The sequence below is a fragment of the Onychomys torridus genome, chromosome 10, assembly GCF_903995425.1.
Source record: "Onychomys torridus chromosome 10, mOncTor1.1, whole genome shotgun sequence".
NCBI classification, from domain to species: domain Eukaryota; kingdom Metazoa; phylum Chordata; class Mammalia; order Rodentia; family Cricetidae; genus Onychomys; species Onychomys torridus.
The window spans coordinates 43,732,254-43,743,744 of NC_050452.1; the positions used below are offsets into that span (position 1 = coordinate 43,732,254).

The 11,491-nt window shown below is 41.7% G+C and overlaps 1 protein-coding gene across 1 annotated transcript in view; it reads right to left on the minus strand.

Annotated features, from left to right (window-relative positions):
- The window catches only part of Nsun7 (NOP2/Sun RNA methyltransferase family member 7), a 41,814-nt gene extending 32,100 nt beyond the window's left edge, over window positions 1-9,714 (minus strand). Inside the window, exons 1-4 of the mRNA XM_036200228.1 lie at window positions 9,648-9,714; window positions 8,961-9,359; window positions 2,863-2,921; window positions 2,118-2,248 (exon numbers count right to left, since the gene is read on the minus strand). Coding sequence (XP_036056121.1) covers window positions 2,118-2,248; window positions 2,863-2,921; window positions 8,961-9,291 — 521 coding nt within the window. The 5' untranslated portion in view covers window positions 9,292-9,359; window positions 9,648-9,714. The remainder of the gene's footprint in view (window positions 1-2,117; window positions 2,249-2,862; window positions 2,922-8,960; window positions 9,360-9,647) is intronic.
- Between the last annotated feature and the right edge of the window lie 1,777 nt (window positions 9,715-11,491).

Sequence of the window (11,491 nt, forward strand, 5' to 3'; positions counted from 1 at the left end):
CATATATTTCCCTGAATCGCTCTGCTGTTCTCTACAACTCAACTATTAAATACAGGCATTCCTTACATAGATTGCGAATATGAGTATAATGTGACTGACTAATTTTGGATAAGGTTTGCATTTTACGACGGTTTTGAAAAACAGGGTCTCACTGTGTAGCTCATGCTGGCCTGGCTCACACAATCCTTATGTTTAAATCTCCCAAGATTGCAGGCATGTACCACCAGACCTGGTTTCATATAAACCTGGGGTGGGGTAGGGCTATGTGGGTAGTAGCAATGCAACCAAACCTGTGTTATGGTCCAAAGGAGGATGCTGTGTGTTATGAGGAAAAGAAAATATCCAGAGATCAGGAGTCCTTCATTACGGAGTAAAACCTTCTGATTTCTCTGGCCTCCTAAAGCAGGCCCCTTCCTGGCTCTGCCCCCTAGTCTATTGATGATGAAACCACACACTGGTCTTTCTTGGAGCGCTGTAGCTTTTCTGGCTAACTCAGCTAACCTGAGCTCCCATTTGCCAGACTGAGACTAAGTTATGATGGCTGAGAAAATGTGTGCATACTTGCGTGCATTCGTGTGTGTGTGTGTGTATGTGTGTGTGTGTGTGTGTGTGTGTGTGTGTGTGTGTGTGTGTGTGTGTGTGTGTGTGTGTGTGTGTGTGTGTGTGTGTCTGCAGAAGCCTATAGAACCCCAGCACTTAGGAGATGGTGGCAGGGGTCAGACGATCAAAGTCATTCCCAGCCACATAAGCAGTTCTGAGCCATTTTGGGGGTACATGAGACCCCATTTCTAAGGAAAAATAATGAAGACAGAAAGATGGCTGAGTATGAAAACTGCATATTGTAGAAACTTGAGGACCTAAGTTCAAACCCCCAGTCCCCACATAAAAAAGCCAGGTGTGGCACCCCATGCCTGTAATCTCAATGCTCAGTGAGCGGAGCCAGGGGGCTTGCTGGGGCTTGCTGGCCCAGCTGCTTTGACAGAGTCAGGGAGCTCCAGGTTCAGTGAGGGACTGTGTGCATAACGATAAGGAAGGGAGTGACTGAGAAAGGCATAGGAAATTGACCTCTAACCTCCACATGTATACACCTGTGCTCACATATATGCACACACACACACACACACACACACACACACACACACACGGGTATATATATATATACCCGTGTGTGTGTGTGTGTGTGTGTTCAAAAGAAAAGGAGAAAAAAATTTAAAAGGTACAAATAAAAAGAATGGCACTGGTGTCCCCCTGGGGCAAACAAAGCCATAGTTGTTAAAGCACCCCTCACGGTTCTACCTCCCAACACTGCTACATGAGAATTAAGATCTGAACTCTGGGGCCAGCATCAAAACATAACACACAAGGCTGGAGAGATGGCTCAGTGGTTAAAAGAACTGGTTGTTCTTCCAGAGGTTCTGAGTTCAATTCCCAGCAACCACACGGTGGCTCACAGCCATCTGTAATGAGATCTGGTGCCCTCTTCTGGCCTGCGGGGACACATGCGGACAGAACACTGTATACATAATAAATAAATCTTAAAAACAAAACATAACCTACAGTAGCATTAACACACAGGACATACTTACCATGTGTCCAGTTCTAACTCCACCGTTAATCTGTTATCCTTCCTAGCCACCCTTCCAGATGAGTACTTATTTATGATCCACATGGCAGTCTCTTGTTCATCTTTAGGATGAAGAGGAAACTAGAACACATCAGCTTGTTCTTAACTAGACAGACTTTTTCTAGTTTGGTAGAACAGTGAAATTTTGCATAGTGTTGGAATTTTCTCCTTTGTTACAAGTTAGATTTTTTGTAAAGACATCAATTAAAGAAACAAGTTAGTTGTTCCAAATTAAGTTTAGCTTATGCATATACTAAAACTATTAGAAATTTGTAATGATTTCCCATGTGTATACACTGGGTCATACAATTCAACATCTTAAAACAATTGGCTCTAAACTTATTATTCAAGACTGTTTGTAAAGGAACTCAAGGGACTTCAATATCTTTCATAAATATTTGAGACATAGGTATGTATAAATTATACTACATAAACGTTGTAAATAAAAACACTAATGTTGGTTTGGTATGAATGGCCTTTTTCCTGTAGTTACCTGTTAAGAAGGTTCTCTACTTCTTGAACTTCTGATATAGACTCTTCATCATCGGGAAGGACACGGGGTTGAAATTTTCTGTCTTGGAAATCGTACAGCATCACAATAATAAGACTGCTCAACTGATCTGGCTACCGAGGGGAAGACACATGAAGAGAACTCAAGAAACAATATCCAAAGGCTTTAGACATAGCTCAGGAGGAGAAGAAGGCTTGCCTAACCTGAAGGAAGCCTTGGGTTTGATCCCCTGTGGGTAAGAGTGAATATGGATAATAGCAATGCTTTGTAGTCCATTGCTTTTTATAACAGAACAAGAACATGATGACATAGTATGGTTAGATTTAGAAATAGAGATGATCTTTTTTGTTTGTTTGTTTTTAAGAGACAGGGTTTCTCAGAGTCCTGGAACTCACTCTGTTGACTGGCCTCAAACTCAGACTCACCTGCCTCTGCCTCCTGAGTACTAGCATTAAAGGTATGTGCCACTGCCACCCAGCTAAGAGAAGATCTTCAAAGTGGGGAGGAGGATCTAGCTTGAAAAGAAAAGCTTCTCCAAAAAGACAATTTGGGGTATATGAGTCAAAATAACGGGGCCAGGGTCAAAATGCAAGTATGAAAAGTAGGAAAGAACATATATTTTAAAGAGGTCTAAACACTAGGCAAACTATTATTTAGATCTGAGAGAATTTTCATACTTTCTAAAAGGTATAATGAGGCAGACTAATTCTCAAAGTTGTGTACTTACTATTTTGGTACTTGGGAAGATATAGCTGTCTATTAATATAGTTTCCAAAATATCTTGATCTGCAAGACAAGGGAAAAGTCTATTACCCAAAATATCAAATCTTAAAATAAATACCTTTGAATTAAATACACTTTAAATAATGTTGTAAAATTACTTTCACATCTAAAATGTACCTCAACTCCCCATAAAGACATAAATTACAACAGCAAGTGAAATATTTATAATCTTTATGAATCCCAGGCTCATATAGTTCAGGCTTTACAGAGACTCATAGTTAAAGCATCACCAAATGTAGTCATAAAGGAATTTTAACTTTTAACTTAGGGCCTTGGAAAGACATTAAAGAAGATATAACTAATGATATTAAACAGCAGGCCTGGAGAGATGACTCAGCAGTTAAGAGCACTGGCTGCTCTTCCAGAGGTTCCCAGCACCCAGACAGTGACTCACATTTGGCTCTGGAATTCCATTTTCAGAGGAATCTGGTACTCTCTTCTGGCCTCCAATTGGCACTGTGTGTACATGGCACACAGTCATGTATGCAGGCGAGACAACAATGTATATTTAAAAAATGAAAAATGTTGAACAGCCTTGCTCTTTTCAGCTTTAAGTATTACTGATATGTTGCATTAGTTATTAAGTAGTGTTAATATTTTGTTCTGGATTTTCTATGTTTATAAGCAAGGTACTTTCTTTTAACATCTGTGTGGTGTTAATTATCAGGGCTATTGCCCGCCTTAGGAATTGGAAGTGTTTTGTCTTCCTTTATTCTTTTACATGACTTTTATTAGACATAATTTTAACTTAAGTATCTGGTAAAACTTACTAGTGAAGACACAGATGAAATATGTAACGTGAGATCCAAAAGACAGGAATTACTACGTAAAGATCTTAATAAGGAGAGCAGTCCAAACAGAGAACAGAATAATTACTGCACAGGTGCTAAGTAGAAACAGTTTAACTTATTTTCAACCCTCCCCGGATTCATGAGTATTTTTTTTATAGACTTAAACTATGAACATCATATATATTTAGTTAGCAAACAGGAAGCAAGGCCTAGTCTTGATTCATTCAACATTCATGAAAAACCCATTATTTATACTGTAGACACTGAATTTCAATCATTATTTGGAAAATTAGAAAACCAAAGAAGACTAATTTTGAAGTGGAGACTATAATTTTCATAGGAAATCTTTTAGGAAACATTATATATATTTAAGCCGTCAGCTTTGCATACAAAATAACACTCTCGTTTATGAGTGAAATTTATAGAATTTCCATAACCACAAAGGACTTCTAACATGAAAGACGTGTGTAGGCTATAAAACTTTGACCACTGGAGTCACTATAAATCCCAGGGGTAGAATAAAGGAAAACAGAACATGGTTTTGCCAGCTTTACACCTCTGCCTGCCTTTGGTGTTGCGCTGAAGACATTGACTTTATATATCTAAAGTTATACGACATTCGTAGTTGGAAATATCAGTTTAAACAATAGCTATACTTTATTCCATGTATTCTATGTTTGGGGCAAGAAAAGGAAACTTGACAAAATTATCATAGTCTTTTGAGAACAATTAGAAAAGCCACTAACAAACGCAAAGTAACTATACGGTCAAATAAGACAATGTGGGGCCATAGAAACTAGAGTTATGGATGGGTGGTGTCACTCTCCCAGCCAGACAATGTATTTCTCTTTTTATCCACCTTGCTGTCTTTTTAGCCATTTAATTTCTCCTTGCGCTTCCTCTGTTTTCTTTCATTTGTAATGAGGATATTCTTCCTGCTTATATCAAATGAAATTAGGTGCTTTGTGAAAAAAAAAACAGACTAAACCACTAAGAAGTACTATTACTGTCACTGAAGAGAACTGCCTTGACTCTTGGGTGATAGCTGAAGCGGTTATTGGAGGTTCTAGCTCATCTTCCTAACAAATCACAACACAATCAACAAGTACCTAAGCAGCCTTTAGAAGACAAACCTCACATTATGAAGAAAGATCATCCAGCCCTTGAGTGGCTAAGGAGGTTGCCTTTAAACTCTTGAACTAACTAGCCTGGTCCAAACTGTCTTTGTTTACCTTGGACCTCGTACCACACTATATTATCTTGACCTTTACAGCAGTCAGAGTTTGAATAACCGGTCAGTCAACCACACCTGAAGAATGTACTCCTTTAAGAACAAATCTCAATACAAACTCTACACAGCCAGGGCAAGGTGAGCTCCCCTCATTAGTAATGTTTCCTTCCCATGGTCAGACATCAAGCTCTGTCATGAGATTTCCTCGGGAAAGGACACTGTGCCCTTTGTATCTGGTCTCTCCTGAACTCTGCCCTATGTGTGCATACTGCTTGCTAATTTAATATGTATCCTTTTGTTGTACTAAACCATGCACATAAAATATGTGCTGGGTTCTACAAACCCTTTTAGGGAATTGTTGAAGAGTGGTCTTGAAAACCCTTAGCTATAATTATTAAGTGACAAAAGCTAGACCTGAACCATATGTTAAGCATTTATTGGGTTAGTCATTGGCAGATTACAAAAGTCCAAAATGTCCAGGGTAATGCCATGGTCTATTTGTGGGAGTGAAATTCATCAACTACTATATACACTTAGAGAAGTTGGAGAAATACAATTTGGGAAACAGACTAGCAATTTCAGGAGTTTCTCTTCCTCAAGCTTTTTAAAACATTTATTTTTTGTTCATAAATTTTTCAAGAGATTGTTTCACGGGCTTTTCTTATTTATTTATTTGGCTTTTTTAGAGAGGGTATGGGTATGTAATGTAGACTTGCTTTGAACTTAAGGCAATCCTCCTGCCTCTGCCTCCTGAGTGCTGGGATAATAGGTACATCCAATTCTCACCTTCTTTAAAAAAAAAAAACAACCTATATTCCTTTGAAGTATGTAGAGATTCTTCTTAAATTTAACTACTCAAACTCTATTTTGACAAAGGTTAACCTTCTCTCAATTTCTATTTTAGAGGACCAGACTTTATTAATAACTATCTTGTTTAATCAAAAATTGACCTGGGGAGCTGGGCATGGTGATGCATGACTTCAATCCCAGCCCTCTCAGAGGCAAGAGGATCTCTGTGAGTTTGAGGAGAGTGGATTACCTTGGGGTTAATTTGACAAAGAGGATCTAATGGTGGTCTTCATTTGAAGAAGTATCATACTGAGCCATAAGGAGAGTCAGAGAAATAGACTCCCTTGAAAGACCTTACACATAGAACATATCATATCTATTATTGCTTAATTATAGCTTTAGTATAGTATAGTTATTGTTAAAATTGGTATCTCAATGTAAGGATGTCATATAAATTTCAGATACTCAAAGTTAATGTTTTCCGAATAATACCAAAACACCACAGAAGTGATTGTCTCTGGCAAGAGTCCTAAAAAAAAAAAACCATTAAAATCAACTTTCTAAACTATGGCTCTTGGAACCTAACATGTTAAAGCGGAGTGTGAGTGTACACAGTATCACATGAAAACATTTGTAGAACACAGATAATACAGAAGATAAAATAAAATGCACAATAACTCTCAGAGTTTCTAAAGTAAAGTACTAGGCATTTATCTTGGAAAACTCACTATACTGGAATTCTGATGTGTTCATTTGTTTTTAACATGGTGCTGGAGGGATCAAACCCAGAGCCTATCGTATAGACTAGGCCACATGGCAAGACCCTGAAAAATAAATTATAAGCAAGTTTGTAAAGGCTCAGGACAATAATTATCTGAGTAAGGTTGTCTGGGTCAGTAAGAAAACTCAAACAGTCACAAGGTCCTTTCAGAAAACAGAAAACAGTACAGGGCAGAAGAACACTATAATCTATTATACATCTCCATGTTACTGGCACAAAAACAATCGTGTAGTTGATGATTTACTTTTATGTAGAAAAATTCAAGCTCTTATTGTTGGTTTCTAAAGATGAGGTTCAACATTCTATTAGGAAAATTGCCTACAATTGGATTAACAATAAATACCAATTAATTAACATAGCTGATCAAGCTGCAGTTCACTGTTCCAGGAGAAAATGCAAAGTTGTACAACTGACTCTTGGTGCAAAGTACAGAATCATAATGAGGGGAAAGTGTGGGAGACAAAAACAGAATCTAAAAGAAAAAAATCAGGCTGGGCAGTGGTGGTGCACGCCTTTAATTCCAGTATGCAGGAGGCAGAGGCAGGTGTAGCTCTCTGAGTTCAAAGCCAGCCTGGTCTACAGAGGGAGTACTAGGACAGCCAGGGCAACACAGAGAAACCCTGTCTCAAAAACAAACTATAAACAAACAAACAAAAAAGAAACCCCACAAAAAACATGAGCACAAGAAAACCAGGAGATGAAAAGAATGAGTAGATGCTTTAGATCAGTGGTTCTCAACCTACCTGAGGCCACGATGCAACCCTTTAAGTTCCTCATGTTGTGGTGACCCCTAACCAGAAAATTATTGTTGTTGCTACTTCATAATTGTAATTTTACTACTGTTATAGACTGCAATGTAAATATCTGATATGCAGCCCTTGTGAAAGGGTCGTGTGATCCCAAAAGGGGCCGTGACCCACAGGTTGGGGGCCACTGCTTTAGACATTACATTTTCTTCTCTGTGACACCAAATTCCCGGCTTCCGAGTTGAACCACATCATATTTGCAGACAAGGTACATTTACGTCTAATTAATCAACAGGACATTTTAATTTACCTAACATATTTTTTTTACTTCCTCCTCTCTACAAGGCCTTCTAATACTAAAGAAATCATTAAAAATGCTATTAGTGTCTTCCAAGTGACCTCTGGGACATCCATTCATCATTTGAGCCTTACTACTGATGTGCAAACATTTCTGAACTGTCTCTCTGGACCTAAATTTAGTTTTACAAACCAGTATCAAGTTTATAGTAGCAATTGGTATAAAATAGGTTGAAGAGATGGCCCACCTGTTAAGAGCACTTGCTGCTCTTCCAAAGGAGCCAGGTTCCTTTATTAGTACCTTCCTAACAACCATCTCAAAGTCCAGTTCCGGGGATCTGATGCCCTCTTTTGGCCTCCTCTAGTACTGCACACATGTAGTGCTCATTCATTCAAGCAAAACACCCATGTATATAATATAAAAATAATCTACAAAAGAAACCTCCTGACAGCTCTCCTCCTAGAACCCATATCTGGTTGTGTCCTAACCAAAGTTGATAGTTAACTATCATGAAGGGGCTCTGGATACTTGAGTCTAGCACTTTGGAGACAAATTAGAAAGGAGAATTCTACTTAAATTTGGCTTTTCATGTTAAAGCTATTGGCTAAGAGTTGGATAATCACAATTGGGGTTGACTTAATTGTAGTATTCATTTTTTATTTTTTTATTTTATTTTATTTTATATGAGCTGAAGATTGAACCCAGGGCCTTGTGCTTGCTAGGCAAGTGCTCTACCACTGAGCTAAATCACTTTTTAAAGACTGTACCTTCCTTCATCTTTTTCTCTCCCCAGGCCCACTTATATTTGTGATGCCTCATAAACTTAAAATAAATGATGTAAATATAACCAGAATGTAGTAAAGCATCGGAGTGTAGTGGTGCATGCCTGAGAGAGAGAGAGACAGACAGACAGACAGACAAGATAGACAGACACAGACACAGACACAGAGATAGACGCAAAGAGACAGAGAGAAGTTTGTTCTTTTCTTTTTGTTTTTGAGAAGGGTCTGGCTATCTAGCTTGGAACTCCCAATCCTGGCTCGGCAGCTGGGATTACAGACCTGTACAACCACGCCGACTCATGTTCATTTTAATGACTGTACTACAAACTGTCTAAGGACAGGTGCAGTAAGACTCTTCTAGGTTCACCCATTTAGACTGTTGTAATTGGCCAAAGATATGCACGTGTAAAAACAAAACAAAATTCAGTATGTTTGAAGGTGGTGCATTCTGCATTCTAGAAACTTCCTTGCTTTCTCCCCCCACCCCATGCTTTTCTTTTTCTCTGGTTTTCTGAAACAGAATCTCACCCTGTAGCCCAGGCTGGCCTTGAACTGAGCATCAGCCACCATGCCTGGCTTTGCTATTTTCTTTTAGCGCTGACCTTCAAGACTGGTATTACTCACACTTCAGGGTACTGAAAGCCAGCTCATAGGACAAACGCTGAAAAGATTCATCCTCAGATTGGAACCAGCACGGCAGGGGTTCATTCCCGTACTTTATTATGACTTTGTCTGGCGACTTTTCGATTTGAATACCCTGAAAAATGTTCGCAGCCATAACGTACACGGAGTCTGGATAGCAAGCTTTTTCCGGGACAACGGCTGAAGCTTTCTTCCTGGCTATTACATCCCTTGACATCTCCAGGGCAGCGAGTTGGGAGATCTCCTCCATATTGTCTTGGTTAAAAAACTCTAGTTCACTTTGGGGGTCCAGCATATTCGCCCCTGATGTCATAACTCAAGGTTCAAGTACAATTCAGGTGGTCCAGGAGACGGCTGTCTTTGTAGCCTTAAGCATCGTCTCTGCGAAAAGAAAAGGTGGTCTCAGTACATCACTGTCCCTGCAGCCCCTCTCCTGGTGGTCCCCTTTGGGTGACACCAGGATGGTGGCATGGACTAGCCCACCGGGACATCCCATACCTCAACTGCAAGGAAAACTTGCCCTCGGGGACGGGAGGGCCGGCGGGAGGACTGGATCCCCTGAAAGGAGAGGAATCTGCCACAACCCACTAGGGACAGACCCCCCAGAAGGGTCCTACGGTGGCCCTGGCCTCGCATCACCAGCATCCAAGGGACTGAGCGCCCTGTCACCTTCTCCGCGAACCCGCCCTTGGCTGGGGTGGGATGTCTCCCCGGATGCTGTACTTGGGGTGCTGGGGGCGGTACCGGGCCCTGGGGAGCCCCGGGAGGCGGCGGCGGCCCGCGGAGGCCGTTTCTTTCAAGTGCAGCCTCGCCACCCGCCGGCTCCGGGCGGGGGAGGGGGACGCCGCTCCTCGGGGTCGCGCCCTCCGCTCTCGGGGTCCCCTCGGTCCGCTCCTCGGTCCGCACCTGAGCTCGTGAGGCTGCCTGAAGGGGGTTCGGCAGCAGAGAGAGAGAGGAGCCGGGTTCCCACTGAGCCCAGGGGCGTTGGCCGGCCCAGCAGGGCCCGGATCTCCATGGCAACCCCGAGGGGAGGGTGCTACCTACGCTCCGGGCTCCCTCTCACCAGTTGCTTGTCCCCTCGCGGGCGGGCGGTGACACCCGTTCAGTCCCTCTTGGAAGCTCAGGCCGGGGTCCCTGAGCACCTTGGCTTGGTCCCCCTTGTGAACGCTTAGAGATACTTTGAAGAATCTCAGGTGTAGTTCCGTGGTTTAATCCTCAGGCACCTGGGCACCTGAGGTCCTCTTTAAGAGATCTCTGCACCCATTATCAAGGATTCTGAGTCTGGGCATGGGGCTCGAGATTTTGCAATTTATTTTATTTTATTTTATTTTATTTTATTTTATTATTTGCCTGTAACTCTTGTAATCCCATTGCAATTAGCCCAAAGGCCACGGTGTAAAAAACTCTAGTTACTCCATCAATCTAGTTTATAGGAAGTCCTTTGACCTTTCTGCTTCTTCTATAAACTAGACTGATGATCCCTCTTGCTTTGCATGCCGGTCGTGATAGGATATTTGAATCTCCCATCCTGATGTGCACCTGCCATGCAGTATCTTAGTACACGGTAAATTCCAAACCTTTGAGAAAAGCAAGGTCTTCTGGTAGATAGCCCTTGTTACTTTTCCATCTTTAATGGCTTGGCGTCTTCAAGCTTGCCTACGGTGTGTGTGTGTGTGTGTGTGTGTGTGTGTGTGTGTGTGTGTGTGTGTGTGCTATGCACTATAGCTTCCCGTTGTGGTTTCTCTTTCTTCCTTCTACCCCGCCCCAACCCCAACTCCAAACTCAGATCCTGATTCTTCTGCCTCAACCCTCCCCAGTGCTGGGATCACAGACCTGCACTCCCATGAGGCCTCTCTTTGCCTTGAAAAGTCTGTCCTTCTGTCTACCCAGTAAACTACAAAATCTTTGCCTTTTCTAACATTTGCCTTTGTTAGAATGTAAGTTTAGCTGCTGAGACAGAGATCCAAACTCACAGTGGGCCAAACACAGCAGAAGTTTTTCACTCAAAAGCCTGTTGGCACTGGCTTGGTAATACTTATCTTTCATCCCAGTGCTTGGGAGGCAGAGGCAGGCAAATCTCTGTGAGTCCAGCCTGCTCTATACAGGGAGTTACGGGCCAGCCCAGACTACACTGTAAGACTCTAACTTCACCCTTCTCCTCCTCTTCCTCATCCTGCTAGTCTAACAGTTAGACTGTCCTGCACAAAGTTATCATGGACCCAGGATCTCCCTAGGGTTTCATCTAAGGCATGTGTCTTTGTCAAGTTAGTATAAGATGGCTCATCCCAGGCTTGTTTGCAGACAGTGATAAATAAAGGGAGGGTGGGGAGGAAGAAGGCATGCCCACCATGCCTTTCAGGCACAGGACTAGGAAGATGCACACACACACACACACACACACACACACACACACACACACACATCACCTTTGCTTGATTTCCATTGGCCAGAATTAGCCACATAGCATGTTTTATAACGAAGGCTGGGAAATGTGTCCCACAAAAACTCCTCAG